Here is a 27911-nt window from a genome sequence, read left to right on the forward strand (position 1 = left end):
AAAGGCGCGTACACCTTCTTTAAAGGCCGGCAACACTCCTGTGATTCCTCTGGTGTTGTAAGAGAATATGGGCGGCGGAATCACTTAATACCAGATGAGCCGTACGCTCGTTTGTCCTACTTTCCTATAAAAAAAGGTAATGGTGTTCAAAAAAACAAAGTACCCAGAAGATGTTTGAGGTTTTTGAAGGTACCCATTTTGTATCGTCCTGGAAGGACGCCCATTCCAAAGTTCAGTTGTACACGACGGAAAGGTCCTTGAAACTGCACTGTAGAGCAACTCTTAATAAGGATGAACAATATAATGTAAAAAAAGGAATTAGTTTCGAATAAAACAAATATAATTTTAAACAATTCGGATTTAATGGTCAAAAAATATGTTAACATATTTCAAGTACATATATATATATAGATTTAATTAAAATATTAATACATATAGACATTTTATTATAAAAATTTCTTATAATATCGAGATACTTATAAATTATTATCTTCCTCCAATTAAAGTAAAAAGATACAAATTTTACAATGCATCAGTATACACTAACCGAAAACTAATAAAAAAAAATAATAATATAATAGAAAAATTAGGATATCATCCCCACCTTCTGGATGTGTGGCGGTCCTCCACAGTGCGGTTTTAAGGAGCTTTCTTCCACGTACTACAAAGCTGTGGAATGAGCTTCCTTGTGCGGTGTTTCCGGGACGATACGACATGGGTAACTTCAAAAAAAGCGCATACACCTTCCTTAAAGGCCGGCAACGCTCTTGTGATTCCTCTGGCGTTGCAAGAGAATGTGGGCGGCGGTGATCACTTAACACCAGGTGACGCGTACGCTCATTTGTCCTCCTATTCCATAAAAATATATATATATATATAATTATAACTTTATCCACAAATACTTATAGTAATGACTCAAGTATACGCTTTGTTAACAGAAAGAATGACTATGTATCATTACAATTTTTATGGATAACTCTTAGAGACTGGTGACTTAGAGATTTGGTGAAAAATTGTCAATAAACAGTTTTTTTATGACAATAAGGTATGACACGAGCAGGACGTTCAACTGATAGTAATTGATACGCCTTTCCCGTAGTGTCGCTCAGGATTCTTGAATATCCCACACTTGAGACAGAAGATGTTAAGTCTCAATTGCCCAGTAATTTCACTAGCTACGGCGCGCTTCAGTCCGAAACACAATAATACTTATATATTACTACTTCACGGCAGAAATAGGCGCCGTTGTGGTACCGTTGTGGTGGACGAATGGAAATTTTACGAATAGGAGGCTTCTTAACACAATATAGGTAACACAGCCGTGCCTGTTTCCGCCGTCCACCAGTATTGTATAGATATTCAGATTCAAGTCATCTTGACGCGCGGCGAAACTATCTAAAGAATTACTTTACCCTATTCCGGGACCATCTCAAGAGGAACGTGGCAAAACCAGCGTGTCATCGCTGGTACAGTATATCTCTGTTATAACAAGTGTTATCTAACTAATATTTGATGATGTTAAAGGACTCTACCTTAAGAATACCAAAGTTTAATGGAATAATTAAGTAATCTGATTTTTTCGGAGAGAAACAGCTATTCAAGTTCTGAATCATCATATGAATATCGAAAATGAACTGTCAAAAACTCGCTGCCGTGGGACAAATCGTTCAAATATAATTTAATATATAGAACAACGAAGTAAAAGTATTTGAAATGTAGATATAATTTGAAAATATACATCTTTCAAATATATATCACAACTAAAATTAAAAATAAAGTGAATATTATCTACATTGAGCATTAACTCGAAATACATTCTTATATGCATAATTTACTACTTATTCCTTCGTAATTGTAACAATTATTTACGTATTTACAAGCCTAACAAAATATAAGTCAGAAATGTATTAAGTTTTCTCCGTAAGAATCGAAATATCGCCGGAGATGCGGTTACCTGTTAGTTTCAGGTAATATAATTCATGTTTCTAAACTATATACATATTTACATACAAACATCTATACCTATATATATAAAGAATTTATACATAACATTTTATATATATTTTTTTTATATACATACAAAAAAACTCAATCGCGCGACGAAGCAGACATTTATTTTATCTATCATTACGACAAAATTCAATATTATGGTCTAGTTCAATGACTTTCCTGATAATATATAACATTAATACTTTATATAAATTGTTATTTATATAAAATAGTACATAACACATACAATTTCGTAGGATAATACTGTTTATTCTTCTTCCAATAATAATCTGAAGTCCACGCTTTTAATGGCATTCTCATTTTGTTTGAACCTCACTCAAATGATTTTTAATATTATGAGTAAATCGAATAATATGTAGTGATATTCAAACTTTAAAACTTTAGTCAAGACCATATACTTACAACTAAGGACTTAAAGATTAAGGACTGGTTTCCGCTGCGCTTTAACTAGATACCGCATTACCTAATAATAATAGCTTTTTTTATTGCGGCAACTATTAGATTCTTGTGTGCGTGGCGGCATCTTGACACTCAATGGCATTTTTAAAATTTTGTTACATACACTTCGTGTTATTTACATTGAAATTAATAGAATACAAAATACCTACTCACTGATGATACTCGTGTGTGATCCCAGTGTCTTTCTTATGTACTAGCGTATATACGAACAATGTGTGCAAGAGAGAATAGCATCTCCAACGGAGGTAAAGCAACATGGAATTAGAAAGCGAATCATTTGTTACTGTAACTGATTTTGATTGATAAGTCGTAAAAAGTCAGCCACGTTGAATAACAAACTAGCAATCATCAGATTGTGTATATGACAGTTAAGGGGGTAGAGGCTACGACAATCATCTCATATGGGAGGAAAGTTGAAAAACTGTCCAGCCTTTGCTGTAAATAACAGTTCAAGAAGCTTCCACAATGGTGCTGGTGTAGGCACAGGGTATGGTATGAACGTAGCAATTGTAGACGAATTGAAGTATGCCGAGTTAAAAATGATTGTCGACCATAGTAGTTAATTATAGAAAAATTCAACAATTTACGTTGTACAAAATAATGTAGTAAATATAACCTTAAATAATTATTACTGGAAAACGTGCACCTATAGCATAGTAGACACATATATCAGTATGGAAACTAAGCCTTGTTGATAAAATACTTACCTACATGCGCGTACACTCTATTGAAGCAAGCAGGGCTGTCGGGTTATTTTTCTAACCGACTTTAAAGTCGGAGTCTTATTTAAATAAGGAGTTTTGGAACGAAGTTCCTCATGGGGCGTTGCGGAGCGAAAGAAAGAAAAGTACGTAACATTTTTATGTATAGTATATGTATGATAGCTATACAGCGTATAATGCAATATTATAGATACATGACACTCGCCTCGTTTTGACCGCGAAAACCGCTTAGGGGCCTCGTCAATGCGCATGTTTGTGTAAGTGTAGAGAGTACGTAGTTTCCGTCTGGTTCATATGTCTACTGTGCCTATAGTGATTTTATATTTGGCGCTTCTTTTAAGATCTACCCTCATGCGACTGTAGCGCCACCCAATTTAATAAATTTTGACGGACACTTTTTCATATACACAGATAATTCTCCTTGCCTCTACCCTCCATAATTCCAGAATATTCTAAGTTTATGGTCGAGACAGCTCGGACAACTTAACATTCCATCTTCAGCTGTCAAAGACAGCCAAAATGTTACCTTATCTATTTTTCTTAAACATTTATAAAATAAATATAAGCTAATAAAATAAATGGTCGGCAGGAAATGTATGTAATCGTTCACGCTTTTCGTCCATGGATATAAGCTGTAACCAACATGAAATAATTAGAATTTGTATTTATTAGATAGTATAACGATGTCCGAGAAATCAATTCATCTAAAGGTCTTATGTTCTTGTAAATTTTTTAATAGCATAAAATACAGGTAGTTTAAAAAACCAATAGCTTGAAAACACTATATTAGTTGATTATATAACATTTAAATAAACGGCAAAAAAAGAAAGGAAATAATATACCTGTAATTGTTTAAAGAATTAATTATGGAGTATGAAGGGACGAAGGGTATAATTTAATGGCAAAGGCTTGAAACGGAAGCTGGGCAAAATACCTCTAACTTTGAGATATATACAAAAACTAAAGTAGAATCAGGTCAGCCATGTTGCGCGAATAACAGATAGGCGATGGATAAATATTAGAAAAAAAAATGACGAATTCCAGCCGCCGAAATCCACCTTCGCACGACATGCCACAAATTAGGGTTTCATCCTCACCATCTGGATGTGTGGCGGTCCTCGACAGTGCGGTTTTCAATAAGCTTTCTTCCACGTACTACAACCGTACGCTCGTTTGTCCTCCTTTTCCATAAAAAAACGTAATCCACTAGGAAAAAGGAACACAGAGGCACAGCAAAACCATTACAACACGACAAAAGGATGAAATTAAGTATTAGCTGGGTTGATCTGAAGTTGGATAGAGATTGGAGTTGTTTGGAGGAGTCCATTTACCCACAGAGGGGTTTCAAAATAGTGAATAATTAATTAGAATATTTAAATAAATTAAGACAATAATAGGTGCTTTAAAATAAACAGTTAAGTTTCGAAACTAATTTTAGACATAAGTAAATATAGCTTTTTAAATTTTTGTAATTTTAAGTAGACTTCTTATTATAATTATTTTTAAAGTTAAAGTATAATCAAATCTATAGCAAACAAAATGCAATTTTATTTATTTAATGTACCTAAAATCTAGTCGGCATCCTGTGTAAAGGAGCCTCCCACTGGTTTACCAATGTTTTACCAGTGGCAGGCTCCTTGCACAGGATGCCGGCTAGATTATGGGTAACGGCGCCTATTTCTCGTGAAGTAATTTTTTTTTTTATGATAATAAGGGACGAGACGAGCAGGACCTTCAGCTGATGGTAATTGATACGCCATGCCCATTACAATGCAGTGCCGCTCAGGATTCTTGAAAAACTCAAAAATTCTGAGCGGAACCACAATTGCGATCGTCACCTTGAGACATAAGGTGTTAAGTCTCATTTGCCAGTAATTTCACTAGATACGGCGCCCTTCAGACCGAAACACAATAATGCTTACACATTACTGCTTCACGGCAGAAATAGGCGCCGTTGTGGTACCCATAATCTAGCCGGCATCCTGTGCAAAGGAGCCTCCCACTGGTAATGCGTAAGCATTACTGGGTTTCGGTCTGAGGGCGCCTTAGCTAGTGAAATTACTGGGCCAATGAGACTTAACATCTAATGTCTTAAGGTGACGAGCGCAGCTGTTATAGTGCCGCTTAGAATTTTTGGGTTTATCAATAATCCTGAGCGATACTGCATTGTAATGGGCAAGGCCTATCAATTACTATCAGCTGAACGTCCTGCTCGACTCATCCCTTATATTCATAAAAACTAAATAAAAAAAATGTATAGATATACAACCTGTCCGTTTTTACTAGAAACTATGTTTTGAAATGTTATTCAATATTATAGGACGATATTATATATGCATAACAGATATCTTACCAAGAATCGCGATAAATAAAATATAATCTAATTTAATCCGCTTTCATAGAATTTATTCTGCAGTAACTGTGCCAAACAAGACTTGACAATTTGCCAGACTAAAGATTTTGACCAAACTAGAGATGGTCGGGACCTGTTTTGTATGACAACAAGGAAACATTCTTATCAATTTACAATTTTTTTATGCGTTTTATATCTCGAGTTATAAAAAAACTACGTTTAAAAAAACCGACTTATTTAGATTCTATTTAATTGAATACTCCACTTATACAAACCTAATACCTTTAATAGTAATAAAATACTACCTATTGATAGTATTATCCGCTTGGGTTCTAAACGAAGCTATCCCGCCCAAGGACAGGCGTGGCGAGAGCATATAATAATTACTCATTTGTTTGTTTATCGTACTGAACAATGACCTTTATTGGTACTGAAGAATTAAGTTGAAATAAAATTCCAGTTAAAACGGCTGTGGTAGAGACCACAGCCGTAACTAACAACTAACAATAATGTGTTCGTTGCTTCTAGAGAGAAGCAACGAACACATTATTGTTTTTATTTAACAATCAAAATAAAGTACCAATCATGTTATTGTTTGTGATTTAATTAAACAGTGTGGCACTACAATAATTGGCGATGTTAAATGAACACACGGGTAGAACTTTATTCATAACAAAATTTACTGTAATCATTAAAAAATAAGTCTGAAATTGAAAATATATATACACAAATAAAATTTGAAAACAAAATTCGTTTTCCGTGCGAATGCTCTCCCAACAGAGCTAACCGTTCGAGTGACGTATCGTCATAAAATCTTGTCTGCATCGTTCAACTCTCAGGTTGTGATGTCATCTACAGGATCTAATCTACAGTTGATACCTGGTCAACCCCAATTATTTATTTATACTATTAATCATTTACAGAAAGAATCTTAAAAGCTAACATAGTCCTGCAAAACTGTTTGGACAGTTTGTCTGCAGGATCAAGTCTCTTGTAATACATTAATACGCTGATTTTATACAAGTGTAATTCACAAATATTGATAAAAATATAATAAAAAATCTAATTTTAATTTTAAGGCCGTGTTGACAATAAATATTTCTTAAGTTTAGTTTTAAATTTTCTTTTACTCGTTTCTAGTCGGATGTCCTCAGGCAAGCTGTTTAATAGATAAGGTAGGCGTATTTTATATTTTGATATTAGGAAATTGTTTAGATTTGCAAGAGCGACATCTCAAGTAATCGTTCATAAAATTTTGTTTTCAAATTTTATTTGTGTGTTAATCCTATAAATGAGGGTTATCACTTTAAAAACATAACAAATTGTTTGAAATGTATAGTTGAAATGCGTCAACTCGTGAACGGGTGCTGCTTTTGGTACCAGATCGACCTGTTATAGTTGATAAATCTTCGTATTTGTAGGATGCAATTACTAATTGTGACAGTAATCACGACCATCGTGTTCACGAAGCATCCTGACACAAACTATGACTTCAAGCTCTAAATGTTGATGCATCCAATATACGATAATTTATTTTTATTCTTTATGACTTCTTAAGAAATAATTTATATTATTTAAAAACGACTTATATATTTGATGCAGCACCTTACAAACTAATATGTTATGTATATTAGAACCATTGTCAAATACTCCATTGATTGAAAAGCGTGGCCGTTGAGTTTATTGTATGTTCTTCTCGCGGGCTAAACGTTTAACGAACATGTGGTAAATTCAGTAATTTACCTAAAAGAAATATTTGAAGAGACGAATCAATAGCGCTTAGATTAAGTCTGATTGAATAAAGTTTATTTGACTTTGACTTTGAAATATTGAAATTTTCAAACAACAACCTTACGTGGGCGCTCATGGATTTATTGCTATGTTTGATGAGACAAGCGCGTGGCTACTGTATAACTCAGTTTGTACCGAAATTATATTCTGGAAAGTGATTTATTTAGATGAATTATGTTTTTTAACTTTCTTATGATTACTGTGAATTGGCTCTATCCGCCTGTCCTTTATTTAAACTCGCATTTGTACCACCTTGCCACACATATCAATATATATATATAACTTGCTTTTACAGGCGACTTCATTGAAAAGTTACTTTGGGCTTTTTTTATTGTTTAGGATACTTTTCTAATAATACACATACAAACTGCTCTTTCTACTGCTACTGGCAGCGTTCTTCTATGATACAGCACATATCCCTCGTCATTGTGGACAGTCTCTTTAATAGTATGTCCCTGAAACTCTTATTTCATCCCCATGTAGGTCGAACTTTCAAAATGCACGAACAAATGATTATATATTATTTCTTATCAACTGCCTTAATACAAATTTCATGGTTTTATCTTCGATAGTGACGAAATTCCATACAAACTACCATACCCTATTTCAACCCCTCCATTTATTTTTTTGCATTAAAGGTCGCCCATGTCCTTTTTCAATCTCTAGTCTATATCTGTACTAAATTTTATCAGAAGCAGTTCAGTGCTTTAGGCGTGAAAGCGTAACAAACAAACTTACATTCACATTTATACTATTAGTAGTATTAATATATCCCTCGTTACTCTCATGCCACAAAACTTTAAAGAATGTCTAATATGACTATAATATGTGGACCTATACGAGGGCGGCACTGAAAATTTCGGGAATCAAGGAAGTGACACACATTACCAATTAAAAAATGTATTTATTGCCTTTCGAAATATTTTTCGCGAAATTTGACACATTTTTACATACGATGGAACCAATCATTGAAGCAACCATTCCATTCGGAAGTTGGGCCTCCAAAATGGCCGTTTTGTAGGCGTCCACAGCTTCTTCAGGTGATTAAAATCTCTGACCACGCAATTTATTCTTTATTTTAGGGAAAGTATAGAAATCATTAGGGCTTAGGTCGGGGCTGTATGGCAGATGGTCTAATAATTCTATGTTTTCTTGCTCCAAAAACTCTTTTGTTCAATGCGCGGTGTGAGACCTCGCATTGTCGTGATGGAGGATGATGCGGCGGTTGCAGTTCTCTTTACGGAGTTCAGAAACGACCTGTGGCAAACAAATGCTAGCATACAATTCTGCATTAACCGTTCTTTGTCCCTCAAGAGGAATAGTCGCAACATGGCCGGTTTTGGAGACAAACGTGGCCACTATTTTTTTGCAACACTCCGTGAACAAACAGTTTTTGTTGGCTTTAACACATTTTCGAACACCCAAACTCGTGACTGGTTTTTTGTTTCGGGTTCGTACGCGAATATCCAGGATTCAACAGGAACAAACATAAACTTGTAATGTTTACTACTCGGTTGGGTCGAGTTTGTAAGTCTTTTGTTGAGCGATGTATACGCTTCTACAATATGATCCCAGAAAATGTACAAAACAAATGTGTTACATAAATTTAAAAGAATTGTTAAAAAACGTTTGTGTGGGAAAGGTTATTATAGCATAAAGGATTTTATTAATGACACCACGGACTGGGAATAAAGCGAACACCCTCAGGCTCTTTAATTATAAATGTTTATTGTACGATATCACATTGTAATTCATATTTTATATACAAAAAAAAAGCCCACTGAGTTTTTTGCACCCATTCTTCTCAGATCTGAGGCAGTCTCTTTCGAATGGGTGGTAGTTTTTGACGTTCAATAAGTGATTTTAAATCCTATTTTGAATAAAAATATTTGAATTTTAATTTGAATTTGAATATTTTGTATAAAAATATTTGAATTGAATTTGAATTCGTCACCTGATACGATGTTGTATACAGAATTTGAGGATCCTGCGTGGAATCTTTCGAGAGTTCTGACGCACCAAGTAACGCGAGCCGCTTTTTGCTCTTCACAGAGCAAATGCGGTATCCATCATGAAAACAACTTTTTAACACCTAATTGTTCATGCAAGATTATTTGTATTTGACTCATGCCAATGTCTAAACTTGCCTGAATTGCGCTGTATATCACATGTCGATCTTCCTCAATCAGCTTACGCACAGCATCAACGTTTTCTTTGTTGACTGCAGTTTTTGGACGACCTTGTCGGGAATCATCACTGAGCTTGACACGTCCACGTTGAAATTCAGCAAACCAGCGATAAATTGTGGTTTTGGATGGGACTTCATCACCAAATGCAAAAATCATCCGGTCAACACACTGTTTTTGTGTTAAAGCACTTCGAAAGTCATAATAAATCATCGGTCTAGAATTTTCTCGAGTCAATTCCATTTTCTCAACGACTAAACAAGTTTGACAAGACCTTGTGATAAGACCGAGAATCTTTTTTTAAATAAATAAATGGTATTCGATTTTTAAAACCAAGGAGTTTTCAATTAAAAATATTTTATATAACAGGAACAGTGGAAATATTCCATTCCCGATACTTTTAGTGCAGCCTATGTATGTTTATAGAGCTAACCAATTGCTTACACAACGAAACTAGACTCAATAATAGCGAACAATATGGTATAAATGTCGTGTGAGTCGCAGCTATTTCAATATGCTTCACCACATTTGCTTTTAACTGACAACAATTTATGTTCAGAATTCGAACTCATATTTTTTTTTAAATTGTACCTCATTTGAAGTTAATTCATACCGAAGGAGCATCCCTTATTTACCCAGGCCTACCTCTACCTCTACCTCTTACAAGTGGGCGGCTCCTTTGCACAGGATGCCGGCTGGATTATGAATACCACAACGACGCCTATTTCTGCCGTGAAGCAGTAATGTGTTAGCATTACTGTGTTTCGGTCTGACGGGCGCTGTAGCTAGTGAAATTAATGGGCAAATGAGAGCAGTTGTAGTGCCGCTCAGAATTTTTGGGATTTTTCAAGAATCCTGAGCGGCACTGCATTGTAAGGCGTATCCATTACCATCAGCTGTGCGTCCTGCTTGTCTCGTCCCTTATTTTAATAAAAAAATAAAAAAAAAACCCAGGCAGTTACGTTGCGGGCTATCTTGCCTAACAGCGGCAGTCCTTATCAGTTGTCAAGCCAGCATTAATGAAATCGCCCGCAAAAGCCACCTGCTGAGCTATTTTGGCGCCAAACCCGGTGCCGACCACTTGAGACGCTATATCCAGTAGAGTTTACAATAGTTGAGGTATCATTATACGGTTTATGTTACGGGTTGCTAGATAAACAAGCTTGGTTATTGTAGACAAAAAACGTGATTTATGATAGATTCGTGCTGTGATATCGCCGCTCTTTCAGAGTTGTACGAGAAATTGTGTTCTTGTCATCTATGCTTGTCTCAAGTCACAAGAGAAGGAGGAGCGTATAGGAGGTTAAAATGCCAACTATTATTATGTTAGTACCCGCTGCGATATTTAATAGAGTTTGTATTGTAGTGTAACTGTTTTCTTAATATTATTTTAAATTAGAATAGAATAGAAAACACTTTATTAGCAATACGAAACACACAACTTCAATTTACAGCATTAATTACAATCTTAAAATACTAAATTAAATGAAATAAGTAACAGAATTTTTTTAAAATACAAAAAAAATTGAAAAGAGCTGTGCGGTCTGTGTGCTAATTACCATCATAGTTCCCATGTGGGCATCGAGGGCAGTTAGCAAGCGAAGGCTGTCTCTGCGATGGCTGGTCCTTGTACCAGTCCGCCAAGCCGACTGGGTTTCCTCTTAATCCTTTGACTTCCTCTGTACCTGTAGAGACGTATACTTTACGGGGATTATTGGGAGCTGTACTTAAATAATGGCAGTGATGCATCTGTCAAGAGTAAATAATTCTCATCAACAAGATGGTAAAAACCAGGGTGGGTATTTTACCCTATTTTTAGGATGAACTAAATTGATTTCGTGTTTGATAGTTAACAAAAGCAATGTCCTCAAGACTTTTATATGAAAATGTATTTAAATTGTTCCAATTTACAAGCTTTTTCATACCTACATAAAATTAGGCTGCAAAACCTCTAGTCAAAGCTAATTTCTATAATTCACATTAAGTAGAAGTTACAAAAATCTGTTTGTAAATTGGAATTGTTAATTATAACACTATTTCCGATCAAAAATACAAAAGAACATATTATTTAAATGAATATATTTACGGAAGCAGAAAAATTCATTCACAGTCAAGACAGGCATTTATTTCTGCTGTGAAGCAGAAATGTGTAAGCATTACTGTGTTTCGGTCTGAAGGGCGCCGTAGCTAGTGAAATTACTGGGCAAATGAGACTTAACATCTTCTGTCTCAAGGTGACGAGCGCAATTATAATGCCGCTAAGAATTGTTGGATTTCTCAAGAATCCTGAGCGGCACAGTATTGTAATGGGCAAGGAGTATTAATTACCATCAGCTGAACGTACTACTCGTCTCGTCCCTTAATGTCATAAAAAGAGTAAAATAATAATCGAACGATTAAAACATACATGAATAGGTTAGCATTTTAAAATATAATTACGTTAACGAGTAAAAACCTGATCTGGATCTGCTGCCAGAGTGGGAGACGAGGTCGGGAGGAGATTCTGGGAGAGTTATCTTCCGTCGATAGCAAGCCACCCGCCATCGACAAAGAATTGCCGTGCGGAAGTATGACCGGAATCTATGGACAAGAACATAATTTAACGTGGGCCATGCGGATGTTTCTGTACTAACAAATTAAAATTCTATTATTTAAAAAAAAGTGTGTGTATACTTTTAAATAAGAAGTTATACTTCTTTGGCCTACAAAGCAAAAATTATCAAAATGATTTATTCCTTGTGCTATTCTACGTTTTTAGAATTTTGTAAAAAGCTTGCAAAGATGGCTTTGACAATTAATTATTAAATAATGAATATGGCTGTATGGGCTTGAACCCTTTGCCTGTCCTAATAATGGACGAATAAACCTAAAAAAATAACGAATGACGCAAACGTCACAAAATTTTAGAAACCAACTTCACCCTGTTACTTTTGTGTTACAGTGATCTGCGCGCATCTTTAAATTTCATTCTCATAATTTTGTCATAAGGCGCCTAAAGAAGTATAACTTCAAAAACAATTCCAGTATTTGAAAATGGAACACTCCAGTAATAGGTTGCTTTAAAGTGTGTGTGAATGTCGTTGTTTTAACATAGTGCCATTGGTTTGAAAATTGTGTGCAATGAATTTAACTTAGAAATATTCTTAAGCTTAATATTCTTGACTTACAACTTGATGACTGATGAACATGAAAGAGCATGATAACATATAAATATCATTACAACGCGAAAATCAATAAAACTGCTGGGGAAATGGTTAGGCTTAAAACGCGCTATTCTTCTCGCTATTCTTCTATCACTGTAATAATAAACCTTGAAGGCAAAAGTAAAAAAGAAAGCTGATTTCTCGACACTGGCTTGACTTTGGAAATCTAACACCTTCGAACCCGATGTGTTAAAGCTCAATTTTTAGGTGAGCCTGGTTTTAGATTTATCTAATCAGATCAGCGGTTTTCGTTCACACGTTAAATGCAAATCTATGCCCTCATTGAGTTACGGAATATTTACTTACTGAAAAAACAATTATGAAAAAAAAACGCAAGAAATTTAAAAAAAAAATCTGATTTCAAAGTACGTGCCATCTACGTGGTCTAAGTCTATACTTACATATTATGTCGCTTAAACATGGGGCAAACTAAAAGCTTTGCACTTCTTGCTAATCGGAACTATTTGAATTTCGAATGTTATATTTTTTGAAACATTGCAACCTTTTTAGTAATAAAAAAAAAATTGGCGGGAAATCACTTGTCAATTGTTTTTTTATCACACATCAAAGTTCTACGTACGCAACGAAGATGGAATTGAGTCGAAAAGATTTTAGAGCGATGATTTTTTATGATTTTAAAAGTTCTCTCTCTCCGCAAGACTGTGCCGCTCGTCTTCAAAATGCTTTTTGAAGCACCTTGCCTGAACACCGTGACGCGATGGTTTGCTGAATTTGAGAGGTCGGGTTTCTTTACATGACGAATTTCGTGAAGGGCAGCTTTCAACTGCCGTCAACGAAAATAATGTTAAGCGGCTAATTGAAGAATACCCGCGGATTACCTATGAGAATATTCGAGGACTATTGGAGATTGGTATGAGCCAAATTCAGAAATTTTTACACGAAGAATTGAAAGTTCGGAAACTTTATGTCGTTGGATCCCTCATGAACTGACAGCGGAGCAGAAGCGGTCTCGAGTGAAATGGTGCTCACAGATGCTAATGAAGAACGACCACGGACAATCTAATTCTGTTTATGACATTTTCACAGGAGACGAAATGTGGATTTATTCTTTGGAACCCGAAAAAAACAGCAATCTTGTGAATAGGTGTTTGAAAATGAAAACATGCCAACAAAAGTGAGGCAGGCGAGAAATGTTGTTAAAATAATTATCGCATTTTTTTTCTCAGCTACCGGTCCCATCTGCACAATTCCACTTGAAGTTCAAAAGAGCGTTAGTGCCGAGTGGTATTCTACCATTTGTTTACCCAGGGTGATAAGAAAAGTTCGCTAAAGACGATCAAAAAGCCGCGTTCTCCTACATCATGACAACGCTTCTTCACACACGGCGAACAAAACTAAGTAATTTTTAGCTTCCGAAAAAGTACAACTCGTCACCCATCCTTCACATAGCCTCTAAGAAAGAAACTCTAGAAAATACTAAAATACATTTAATAATTGAGCGTCAAATTATAAAATATTAAGCCCTTTTTTGTACTTCTTAAATAATAGTAATATAAATAAATATAGTTCTTTAAATTACAAATTAAATGTTTGCTTAGGTGTTTCGTGAAAATAACGAGTTATGAACGCACCTCCATTGATGTTCGATTTGACAGGACCACAGAGTACATTTTTTTTAATTCGTTCTTGCGAACAGGCTATAGCCCGGGCCCTTACTGCCTCGTCTTTAGTCTTTTCATTTTTGGTATTTATTTTCAGTATTTTGTTTTACAAAAAAGTCCAATATGGTATTTTCGTCTCATTTTTCATCAATAAAATTTTCCTTTTCTGTATGTTTTCAATATTTTTTAGAAGTTATTAACAACACGATTCACTCTCCTCTAAGGAAGTAGCAATTTTTTTCGAATCACTCACTTTGACACATAAGCTATCCAGCTTAGGTTAAAAAATTACCTCATGGTACGAATGAATGAACGAACTAAATCAGTTTGCGATTCAATTGATATCATTTTTGACATTAAATTGACATCATTGCGATTTAATCAGTTGATTTGACGTCAACCTAAATTAGATAGTTCTAATCAAGTCGTGATACGAAATAGCAAAGCAGATCATATTAGGTTGTCAATTGAATCGCAATAAGAGGTTATGGTAGTCCCGCACATCGCGCAACTACTCTCACACTAGTATTCACTAATAATAAAAATAAAAATATATAATTTTTTATCAACCAAACAATGTAAAAATTCAGTTAAGTCTTTTATCATTTAAAAGGTTGAAAATGTCAACTAAAATTATTATTATTCAAATGAATGAACTTGCGGCAGTAATGTAGTGAAAGAAAATACCAAGATTTAATTATTTATTTAGTAGAACTTACGTGAGTATCCATCTGTACTCTGTGGCCCGAGGTTATCTTGACTTTGCTGTATATTAAAACTATTATATTTTAAATGTATGAACGTTTTAACACAGGATAGACTACATAAAATATAGAATTTTCAACGAAGAATTTCAAGTTTCCGTAGTGTAGTGGTTTTCACGTGTGCTTCACACGCACAAGGCCCCCGGTTCGATCCCGGGCGGAAACAATGTTATTTTGTAATTTTTTTGTTACATTAGTATATTATATAAATTAATCAAATATAATAATAATCGTAACGATTATTTTCGTTATACATCAAAGAAGTATGGTGATTAAAAAAATATATAAATTATCGCTTAAGTCCTGAAGATAGCGAATCCAACAAATTAATGCTTGGAACTCTTAGAAGACACTTTCGAACCATTTATTTAAAAATATTTATGTGTCTCTGATGAAAGTAAGCCAATATCGAACCTTGATATCATCGAAGTTAAAAGTTACTACAAGTTACAATATAGCTGTGATTATAGTAAGTTTATTAATAAATATTTTTCGGTTTATTAATTTCTTACACCTTCACATATTATAGGGCGAGTGACAATTATTCTTCGTTTTCATGAAAAATGGAGTTATATACATACATACACATTAACATTGTTTTAACTGTTTAGTTATATGATGAATATAATTTTTTTTTTATATAGTGCATTTAAATGTGAGTATATAAATATTATATAAATCCAGTGTCCTGATGTTTGTTCCCATTGAAGTCTTAAACTAATGAAGGCATTTTAATGTGGATTACTTCATGGAGTGCAGATGGACTATCTTGAGAGATGGATTGTTTTTATTTCGATTTGGGCGCCATTTTTTTTTTATGTTTATATTTCACATATTTTCTATGAGAGAGTTTATTGACGCACGATTTGATAGTTCCCCTGTGAAACTATTTCATTATAACAACAGGGAGCATATTAAACGAAATTATTGATGCTATGAAATATTTTAGACAAATTCATAAAAAAACACTTTTTTATTTGTTATATACAGAACAACGTCTGTCGAGTCAGCTAGTAAGAACTTAGTAAGTACATATATATTGAAATGATAAAAATTTGCAATATTAATTCATAAATCGTAGTTTTTTTTTCATTTCTCGCATTTCACATGTGTTTTTTTATCTGCTAATGTGATCTGCACTTATTATTGTTTTTGGCTTTACTAAACATATGACATAACAAACCGGTGATAATCGTAAAAATTAACTGAACAATGTGTGTGTAAGCCCTATTTATACATTGTTTTTTCTGACTTGAACAGGCATGGGTTGGATAGGCCTCTGCTAAAACAATAAATCAAATCGTGCAATGTTTTTAATGATATTTAAGGGCACTTAATTTTAAAAATTGGTGTTCGTTGCCTGTTAAGTAAACATTTCCAAGCTCAGCTTGCAGAAACGTGTGTGCTAATGATGTAATACAATTCGAGTGAAACAAATCTGAAATCTTACATTAAGGATTGGTCTCCGCTGCGCTCCAACTAGATACCGCAGGTGAAGTCGCAAAGCGCGGGAACTAATACTAACACCAACTGAAAGTACTCGCGGCAGTCTCGAACAATGTGTAACGCTGACGTGCCACATGTTCTGTTAAACTTTGCTAATAATTGAAACTAAAATGCGGGTTCACGTAGTAAAACTTTGTAAAAATAATACTACAAGAAATAAGAAAGACACTGGGATCACACACCATCAGTATTTTACATTTTCACGAAGCGTATGTTACAAAATATGCCATTGAGTGTCAAGATGCCACGCACACAAGCATCTAATAGTTGCCCTAATAAAAAACTATCGTTCTTAGGTAGTGTGGTATCTAGTTGGAGCATAGAGAAGACCAATCCTTAATCTAAGTCTGAAACAAATTAAAAATTAAGGCAATACATACTTAGCATTCATCCAGTAATATATGATAGGATTGACCATCGCGTTTGCCATCGCCAGCCAATAGAAGCCAAGATACACGTGTTGAATGTATTTCATGTACAACACAGTCGGATAGAAGTGTGTGTAGATGAAATAGGAATGGTAGGGCAGCCAGCACAGGCCAAATATTACTATCACTAAGATGAACATCTTCACAACCTGTTAACAAATAATCAAGTTTTAGTTATTTTTACTAGCCCTTTGGTATTGCTTTTGTTTTATGAAAATAAGGGCCGAGACGAGCAAGGTATTACTGTCATGGGCAGAGCCGCTCAGGATTATTGAAAAATGCAAAAATTCTGAGCGGCATTACAGTTTCGCTCGTCACCTTGAGACACAAGATGTTAAGTCTCATTTGCCCAGTAATTTCACTAGCTACGGTGTTTTATGTACAATGTTTACACATTACTGCTTCGCGGCAGAAATAGGCGCCGTTGTGGTACTCATAATCTTTTCAGCATCCTGTGCAAACGAGCCTCCCACTGGTAAATGGTTGCTGCTAAGGGATGGTCGTACCGGTTGGTTCATCTGACAATCCTATCAGTCAGTACTTTTTAATTATACGCTGCTTAGATAATTTATTATTTATACGTCTAGATAGAGCCTCTTGTGCTAGACAACTAATGAAAACAGGCTAGGTTTATAACTTTAGTGTGCGTGACAAGTTACGTCTTACACTTGTGATTTGAATGTCACTTTTTCGTTTTCACAACATTTCTAGACGTATAAATTATGTAAGATAAGCCTATTTATATCTATCTATAAAAAATAATTTATTCAATAAGACAAAATGACGCTTTTGAATGTCAAAATACGTCTTACCACCACTTCGGAAACGTTGAGCTTTAATGAGAAGAAGTGGCAAGGACCTTATTGTCACATTTTTTAATATGTATTTAAGGTTGCAGAATTTTATATTATAATATTATAAATAATGAAATAAAGCAATACAACCATATCACTCAAACGTTAAAAGTAAGTTAAAAGGAAGTGACTTATCATCATTCAAAAAACTAATGAACTGTACAGGTATTATGCAAGCAATCATATATTGAAACATATTAATTAAAATGATATATTGTATATGTAAAAAATAAAAAAAATAATCCCTGAAGACCGGATCGACCAAGCACCACTTCGAGCGCCTAATACGCATGGACCAGTAATCGCTTCCCACTCACATATCTAAGGAAAGATAACAATGTACTCGAGATTACGATGCAATATCATTATTATCATTTTAGAAATCGTACAAACCTTCCGTTTTGATTTGATTGAATTGACTTGCCGCTGCGTGAGCTCTCCTATCGAACGGGAGCCCCACAGTACCTTCCCCATCGCTGAGTAAAAGAAAGTCATCCCCAGCATTGGTATGGCATACGTCACCACCGAGAACAACACTTGATATCTGTTGAACAAATAAAATTATAATATTTTCTTACTTTACTTTTAAACTTACTATACTATTCTATAAAATATATATCTATATAATTTATACTATTCTCTCTATCTATCTATCTTTATATATAAATAAATAAAAAGCCCTTATTGTTGTTAACAAGTTTTACACAGAGTAGTTTCTACTTATGACTAGTATCTAAAAAATACATCTCTATATGATCCATGATCTTCTATATGTTCTCCAAATCTTCTCATTTCGCTGATTCCTATAATATCCCATTTTATTTCTCGTATAGCTAGTTCAAGTTCTTCAAGTTTTTCGGGTGTTCTAAGAGATCAACAGTTGATGGTTGCTTTTGAATATCATTCGTTTTCTTTTTAGTGTGAGTATTGACGTTGACGTTATTTTTAACCTTTAGAGGGTCGTGGTCATTTTCCCCCACGATGACCAGTTGGCTTGGTCTATCTATATAATAAATACAATTCTTTAAAAGAAGTCCTCAGGAAACGTAGAAAGCTTTTGAAATGTGGCCAAATAGACGTATGTTGGCCATTAGTTGGACCCAGAAAGGTACAAATGTGGAAGTTCTGCGCCGCGTCAATCAAAAACGCGAACTCATGCAAACTATCAACATGAGGAAAGTCGCATATTTGGGGCACGTGCTGAGGCACGAGAGGTACGAACTCCTACAACTCATCATGATGGGAAAAGTTGCCGGAAGAAGAGGCGTAGGTCGCAGAAAAAAGTCTTGGCTGCGCAACATCCGAGAGTGGACTGGCATCGTGAGTGCTTCAGAACTATTTCGCCTCGCGAAGGGCAAAAAATTAAAATTACAAAGCTGACCACCAACCTTCTAGTCGGCTTGCTAGTCGGAGAAGCACGCGAAGAAGATACTATTCTTATCATACTTTTAAAGGATTAAAATTTAAAACGTGTTTATTAATTGTAACGGCCGAATTCCACCACCGGACATTACGTCACAATCATGCATCACGTTGAAGTCAAGCATTGCACAACTGCGCGATTCGTACACAAGTTTGTAAAATCAATTACCAGCTACTGTTTCCCCGAACCGATACGACTTAGGGACCTTCCAGAAAAGACCATACTCCTTACAGGCCGGCAACGCATCTCTTGACACCCGTTGTCGCGTATGAGCCTCTTACCTGTTTGCTCCCCTTATATAAAAAAAAAAGTGTTTTCACTACAATTTTACCATCGATAAGTAGGTTTCCTTTAACAATTTTTATTTATTTTTATTAATTTAACCTCTATTAATAGATTTAAGATGAAAAGTCAGGGAAAAACTGTTTTCGTATATAGTAAATATAAAGCACAGAGCAACACGCCACGTCAAGATAGCGGTTTTTCTTCTTACAAAACTGTCTGTCGTTTTTTGCGGAGGAAAAATCTTCGTCACGTCACTATTTCACACGTCTCCAGAAAAACAATCGTTTGTCAATACGAAGCTCACATTTAACAAATACAATAGACACAATAATATTGATATATTTTGTGTCATAACAGTGTAATGACGTGACTCAACTACATTGATAAGATGTGAACAGGCATGGCTGTGGCAACTGCCAATACGAATTATCCATTCAAGAACTCCGGAATTAGGTTTAGATATTAATACATAGAGTAGGTGTCTGTTGTTGTGACAGTAATCACGACCATCATGCTTACGAAGCATCCTTACACAAACAATGAGTTCAAGCTCTAAAGGTTGATGCATCCAATATACGATAATTCATATTTATGCAGTAAATTCTTTATTACTTTTTATGAAATTATTTATATTTTCTAAACACGGGTCATATATTGGTCGCAGCAATTAACAAACTAATTTGTTATGTATATTACAGCTATTGTAAAATACTCTATTTGATTGAATAGAGTGGCCGTTGAGTTTCTTGTATGTACTTCTCACGAGCTCAACTCTTTATGAACATATGTTAAATTTAGTAATTTAAATTATGATACTTAAATGAGCGCTAGCATCCGCACGTTTCCTACGGTTCGACCAATAACTAGTCACTCATTATTTGTGTCCATATTTCTCTCGGCGTAATATTTAATCCAGTTCATATTTGAAGCAAGTAAGTTCGTTCGAAGTACGTAATATGATATCACATTACAACTGACTCTAATCGTTCTTGACATTGATCAATGCTTATATCAATTGTATAGACCTCCTAGAGATTTCTGTCTGTAGTAACCTACATATTACATGAGATGCTGTACGCCTGATTGATACATAAAGAAACATAGCCCTATTTATATTATATGTAGACTCAATAAAATGTTAATAAAAGCCTCGCAAAATATATTTATCTATTTACGGTGTGTGTGGATTGATCTACATCTTTACTCAAATCAAATCAAATCAAAATCACTTTTTTCATGTAGGTCACGGAAATGAAACTTATGAATGTCAAAAAAATATTGTTTCTTATTGAAGCTACCGCTACTTCGTAAAGGGTTGAGCTAATGAGAAGAAGTAGAAAGAAACTCATTGCCACTGGTTTATATCAAGATTTACATTTTAATTGTTTTACAAATCATTTCAATTACAATATATGTAAAGTGAAGCAACAAAAATACTCAAATGTGAAAAACTGAAAGGAAAAATTACATGATAATTACTACATAGTTATAGGTGAGATGTGCTTGAGTCGTGAGGAGGCGAGAACGGGTCGCGGCGGAAGTACACCGATTCCAAAAATAACAACAATCGTAACAAGAATTAGATTAATTAATTAGATTGTATAAAAATACGCAATTATTTTTATACTTTTTAGTGCACATTATGTCTATTGTTTTGTAATAGTGTTTTTGAATGCGGTCGTTTTTTTGTTAATTTTTATTTTATTTTAATTATTTATTATTATTATTAAATAATTCAAATTTGTATACATAATATACCAATTTTCCATAACATCATATCGGAACATCCTGTAAGTAATCTAGTAGCCGCGAGCTAGCGTAGGCACTGATGCCTACTTTTTCTACGCCGCCATGTAGCCGTCAAAACTCGTAGGTGAATAGCGCCCACGTAAGTTTATTAAAGTTTTATTTTCTGAATGTATAATTTCTTTGTTTCAAAATTTGAATTATTTACATTTATTTTTAGATTTATTTTTTATTATTATGGTTAAGTAGCTCTACACTGCATAAGTTTTTTTGTGGATGAATTCCAAGCACCTAAGCTACAAGGATTCTATATTTAGAACTTGAAGCCATGGACTTATAGAGATGCTATAAAAGATGCAAAATTTCAGGGAAGCTGTTGGCTGAATGAACCATGCTGATTAACTTAATCTGTTTTAAACTATTTTTAGTCAAACCTACTCCAAAAACATACAAGAAACTTATTGGCCTCTAATCTATTAAGCTATTGCATAGTTTTATACTACTTACTAGATGTATATAGATATTTCGCCACGGTCATTACAGTTGCCGTGGAACAGCGGTTATCACGTATGCTTTTTTGCAGAAGGTCCCAGGTTCGAGCCTGGGGTACGTCTTGATTTTTTATGATTTCTTTATTTTTTTTTATTTCGTTTATTTAATTTTTATTATTATTTACATTTCTCCGAATCCAAATTTGACTGGAGTACACTGAAGAAGGGTCGAAAATACTCCGTACAAATGGTAATATATTTCCACTTATTTTGGCTGGCGATTGCAACATCAACTTCGCTGATAAAAAATCAGAGCGATTGACAACTTTTCTTTAGAAAATATTAAATTTGAAAATGAATAATGATCCACAAGAATCTACAACAAAATATGGGACCACCATTGACGCGGTATTTTCCAGATATTTAGAAGATATCAAGTCTGAAACTTATGTTTCTTATTTCAGTTACCATAAACCTATAGTTTCAATGATAAATATTCCTGAGTAACCTACATGTATTGTAAGATAATAAAAATATATTGAACAATATTAACTTCCCATTTAAATAATAAAAGAAAAAAAATGTTTTCTCATCGGTCACCACGCTCAAAAACTGTAACTTGAATTAATATTAAAGAAAAAAAACTTTGACTTTGAGCAAATCGTTGTATGAGAGTTTACTTCTTTTTTATGTGACTTCTAGCATTATACCTTGGTAGTGCTAATTTATCGTCAAGTACTTCCATAATCTTAATTTGTTTTGCATAAATGTGAAAGTAAACTATGTATACCCATAAGTAAGCTTAACTTTAAGATATAAATATCTAGTTTTACTTACCTTATTATTATTAACAAAATAATAGGGGTAGGAATATATAAATCTAAACAAAAATATGCCGGGTATAATATAATAATAATAATATTGACACACTCTTACACTAAAATATAATATCTTGCCTCAAACTAGGCACGGCCTGTACTATGGGTACAAGACAACGATATACAATATACTAACTTAAACATACATAAATACAAATAAACATCCATGACTAGGAAACAAACATTCATATACATCATATAAATGATTGAACCCACGGGGATTCGAACCCGGGACTCAGTAGGCACGGCCACTAACCACTGGGCTATACGGGTATAGCTACTCTTAATACAAAAATGACCTTCAATGACTTTATTATTGACTAACTAAGACAAATTGAACATAATACGTTCCTAGATTTTCTGATTATCTTCCAGGTCATAAAATGATAATAGACAATTGATAACTCACATAAAATCCATATGGGAGACATCTGGCAATCCGTCAGGCCATAAAAGCAGACACGCCGTACGTAGTCTTCCTCTTGACCTTGGACAAAAATAGTTTGTTGACATCATAAATATTGTCTTGCCTCTTATAGCGGGTAAGTAAACCAAGCCAAACTATTAATATAAATATATAAATAAATTTCGTTTATTTCAAAGATTGCATAAACATTTTAGTGGTTCAGACTTCCCAGTAAGTTGTCTCAGGACACTTGTATTAGGAATATCTCGCAACTTATAGTAGCGGATACATAATACTTAATAAGCAATATAGAAATAAACAAAAATGATTTAAAACTAAATTTTACAATTTTACATAATTAAAACAAATCTGAAAAGTATGTGTGTGTGTGTGCGTGTGTATGTGAGTGAGTGAGTGACTGTGTGTATGCATGTGGGTTTAAGTTTGGACCTTTAATTGGGTTCCATCTTTAGACTGGTAATAATAATTATGGTTAGTATACCATTCATATTGGATAGCATAGAAATGGCAAAAACTCCATCCATATAGATCTACACAAACTAAAAGACAATAATCATACAAAGGAGGTCTGTAAAATTTATTTTATTCACGCATAAGTAATAAGATCGATCATAAACCTTTGGTATAAGATTATTCTTAGTTTTATTTTATTTCTCAGCCATAACAAACACTTCTCACAATTCATTCTTAATAGCAAAGTGCAGTAATAAATTAAATTCCAGTGAAAACCAACACCGTTATCCAAGGACTGATTTTACAGTGCTGCTACTACTATTTACTAGTTAAACATAGTGAGAGAAAGTTTAAAAATAATCAAAATAATACATGCAAGAAATATAGGAAATACACTGCTACTGTTTTGCTCGTCTAAACAATAATTATTATCACACAGTTAAAACACATTAAAACAAAAATATTAAATGAATGTTACCATAAAAATAAAATATGTATATATATTGTATTGATCCTTTTATCATTAGATCATTTTATACGTCTGCATCACGGACTAGTAAAAAAATAACGACTCCGTGTCACCTTACATATCAGTAGCACCAAAACAAGCCGATTTACGTGTAAATAGATAGCCCCACGCACACACTTACACTACTAAAGGCCGATAGGCGGCCATTATGAGAATTGTCATCGTCTGTGACAGATCAGTTTGAGTCGTAATAAAATATTTGAAAAAATGCCGTCGTGCGTTGTGAAATAGTGTAAGAACAATACTATAAAGGTATTTGTGGATATATGATTATTTAAGGGAGAAAAAATTGTGTAACTAGTATCCCCCGTAACCGCACACACACTAGCATAACGGTGCTACACTTGCTAATGTCATGGCGCGGAGTCCTTCTTTTTTTACTCGTCCGTGGTCTAGATAGACTTTGACAGCTATGAAAACGTCGAAAAAAGTTTAGAGTTAACCTCTATTTAGAGCAATTCACGCACACTAACACAAAGTGTCACACAAATCGCAAGTGTAAGACGCACTCTAAAGTATTAAACCTGGACTGTTTTTATCGGTTGTCTAACAGCACGAGACTCTATCTAGACGTATAAATTACCTAAGCTTTTATTTTATGATGTCGTCCACTTGCAACGTGGGTGAAGGTTATCACTTAAAAATTACCTGTACTCCTTTGTGGTAGAATATAATAGGCATGGAATGGCGAGAAGCATGCCTGTAGCCCATATACCAGCGATCATGATGAGAGAGCAACTCTTTGACATTCTAGGTCGCATCGGCCGAACGATCGCTTGATACCTGCATCACATAATAAAAAATAAAAAGCGTGTGTAGTATTAGTTATGTACGCCCGCAAAAAGTAACTGGATAACCATCTGGATATGTGGTGGTTCTCCACTGTGCGCTTATCAAGTAGCTTTCTTCCACGTACTACAAAGCTGTGGAATGAGCTTCCTTGTGCAGTGTTTCCGGGATGATACGACATGGGTACCTTCAAAAAAAGTGGGTACACCTTCCTTAAAGGCCGACAACGCTCCTGTGATTCCTCTGGTGTTGCAAGAGAATATGGACGGCGGTGATCACTTTTTTCCATTAAAAAAAACTTATTTGGCGTAACAAAAAATCCCAATAAATTTTATTCCTCGTGCTATTTTACGTTTGTAGAAGCAGAGGTTGGAAATTCTACGTTATAAGAGGCGGGAATGCCTAAGTAAAAATTAAGATTTAGTTTAGTATGAAACGTGCTGTCATTTCCAACCATCCATTATGGAGATTGGCGACGAAGTATAAGCCGGCTAAACTTGAAAGCGAAATGTTGCTTATAACGTAGTTTAAAAAACGTATTTCGGCTGTCTCCCTTTTTTTACAACATTATGGCCGTCATCTGTCAATCTATCAATGAATGCACGTTTCATACAACGAGGGAATCGTTTTTTCTTAGAGAGTTTCGCTAGACTGTGTAGAACGCACAATATTGAGACGGCTAAAAACAAGGCATCTCAGACCATCTATATATATAAAAATGAAATGCTGTTCGTTAGTCTCGCAAAAACTCGAAAACGTCCGGACCGATTTGGCTAATTTTGGTCTTGAATTATTCGTGGAAGTCCAGCGAAGGTTTATAAGGTTAATAAATATGAAAATGCTCGGAATTAAATAAAAACAACAAAAATTTTGTTTTTCCTTTAATGTGATGTGATAGATAATTTATATCATAGAATTTAATGACGCACGGTTTGACAGTTCTGCTGTGAAACAATTTCAGTATAACAACAGGGTGCATATTTTACGAAGTAATTTTTGATGTTATGATATATTATTGACGAATTCATATAAAAACATTATTTTATTTATTATATACAGAACAACGTCTGTTGGGTCAGCTAGTACTTTATAAAAAATAAACGAACTTTTAAACTAAAATTAGGAGAAATGAGGTCGAGTTTTCGAACCAAAATGCGCGGATCGTGGTCGAAATATATACCCTGGGTTGTGTTACTATATTACTACATTTATAAAATTATATTATTATTATTGAAACAAATAAAAGTTTGCAATTTAACGGATCCTAATCATCGACACATTTAACCCATACCATTTCTTTTGTTTTATCACTTATAAATTTCTGAAAAATGAATATTTATATTAATCCTTCAATAAGTCAAGATGAAGTTAAGTTAATATCTTATCTTAATATATATAAATTACGTGACACTTTGTTTGTCCGTGAAGGACTCCTAAACTAATTAACGGACTTTAATGGGGACAACTTCATGGAGTGCAGTTTTGTCGAACTTGAGAGATAGGATAGTTTTTATTTTGATTTGGGACCCATAGTTATTTTTATTTTCAATATTTGATTGTATGGACATATTTTCCATGAGAGAATTTAGTGACGCACGGTTTGACAGCTCCGCTGCGAAACAATTTCATTATAACAACAGGGAGCATTTTTACGAAATAATTCTTGATGTTTTGAATTATTATTGGCGAATTCCTATAAAACAGTATTATTTTTATTATCTACAGAACAGCGTCTGTCAGGTCACAATGTTAGTTACCTTACTCCTCCGAAACGGCTTTACTGATTTTTACCAAATCTTGTATGCATATTCAGTAGGTCTGAGAATCGGCTACTATCTATTTTTCATCCCCCTAAATTTTCAGGGTAGTCAACCCCATTTTTTTTTTAATTTTTAGTATTTTTTTTTATTTTATTATGATTCAGCATTGAAAAATACAAACATATTTAAATTTTCGCCCTTCTACGATCTACAACTATTTTTGTATCACGATTTTTATATTATTCTGTTCCATCCACCAAACCGATATACGTAGGGTTGCAAGATGGCACTCGAATACAATAATTGTAGTACGATATATTTGGTAGGTCTGAGAATCAGTTGCAACAAAATTTTAACAATTGATTTTTTTTATATGTTATATGGCAATACGACGTTTTCTGGGTCAGCTAATATAATATAAAATTCTCTTGTCCCGGTGTTTGATACCAAACTCCTCTGAAACGGCTAAACCAATTTTTCATACCCCTAAATGATAAGGGTCACCCCTAAATATTTTTATTAAAATATTTTTTATTCTTATTTTATTATAATTCAGCACTAAGATATGCATAAAACTTAAAATTTTTCGCCCTTCTACGATCTAAAACAATTTTTGTATCACAATTCTTATATTATTCGAACCATCCACAAAACCACTATAGGTTTGCAAGATGGCAATCGAATACAATAATTGTAGTACATTATATTTGGTAAGTCTGACAATCGGTTACATCTATTTTTTATACCCCAAAATGCATAGGCTTGGACAGGACACAAATGAGAGCCATCAGGGGGTTGGCCATTGCAAGCTGAATGGGTCTCAGTGAATGAAACCTGTGCAGATTCTGCTGCGAAGCCACTGAAGACCTACCTGTTCTTCTGGAATGCGAAGCCATTGCCAGAATTAGGCTGGGGTGTCTTAAAATAACTTCACTTAAAGCAGAGGACGTGCCCTGCCTGGACCCTCTGAGGATCCTACGCCTTTTAAAAGTAATAGGTCTCGAGGATATAATTGAAATCCTGGCACAGTAACACGTATCCTAGTTAGTTTCCTCGATTCTCCTCCTTAACTTTTGAGTTGAGGGTAGGCGCGCTAGCGCAAGAAGGGGGCACAATAGATCATATAATTTAAGTGCATTGACCCCAAAAGTTTTAATTATTGAATCTTTTTTAATAACTTAATATGTTATTACTTTAGCGTTTGCTGGGTCAGCAACTGTTATATATATAAT

General features: G+C 34.3%; 1 protein-coding gene and 1 non-coding gene across 5 annotated transcripts in view; one reads left to right on the forward strand and one right to left on the reverse strand.

The window, feature by feature from the left end:
• Window positions 1-370: 370 nt before the first annotated feature.
• LOC126967192 (tachykinin-like peptides receptor 86C) overlaps window positions 371-27911 on the reverse strand; it is a 100240-nt gene continuing 72699 nt past the window's right edge. The window contains exons 6-12 of one of the 4 annotated variants that reach the window (XM_050811670.1): window positions 24779-24913; window positions 23131-23208; window positions 18292-18442; window positions 16997-17193; window positions 11977-12101; window positions 11081-11221; window positions 371-3823 (exon numbers count right to left, since the gene is read on the reverse strand). In XM_050811670.1, the coding sequence (XP_050667627.1) occupies window positions 3798-3823; window positions 11081-11221; window positions 11977-12101; window positions 16997-17193; window positions 18292-18442; window positions 23131-23208; window positions 24779-24913 (853 nt within the window). In that variant the 3' untranslated portion in view covers window positions 371-3797. Of the gene's footprint in view, window positions 3824-11080; window positions 11222-11960; window positions 12102-16996; window positions 17194-18291; window positions 18443-23130; window positions 23209-24778; window positions 24914-27911 lie in introns of all 4 variants that reach the window. The other 3 variants (XM_050811671.1, XM_050811673.1, XM_050811672.1) reach the window with 3 other exon arrangements.
• Trnav-cac (transfer RNA valine (anticodon CAC)) lies at window positions 15204-15276 on the forward strand. The gene has a single exon. It is a non-coding gene; the product is annotated as a tRNA-Val (tRNA).

This window comes from Leptidea sinapis, chromosome 12 (genome assembly GCF_905404315.1).
Source record: "Leptidea sinapis chromosome 12, ilLepSina1.1, whole genome shotgun sequence".
Classification (NCBI taxonomy): domain Eukaryota; kingdom Metazoa; phylum Arthropoda; class Insecta; order Lepidoptera; family Pieridae; genus Leptidea; species Leptidea sinapis.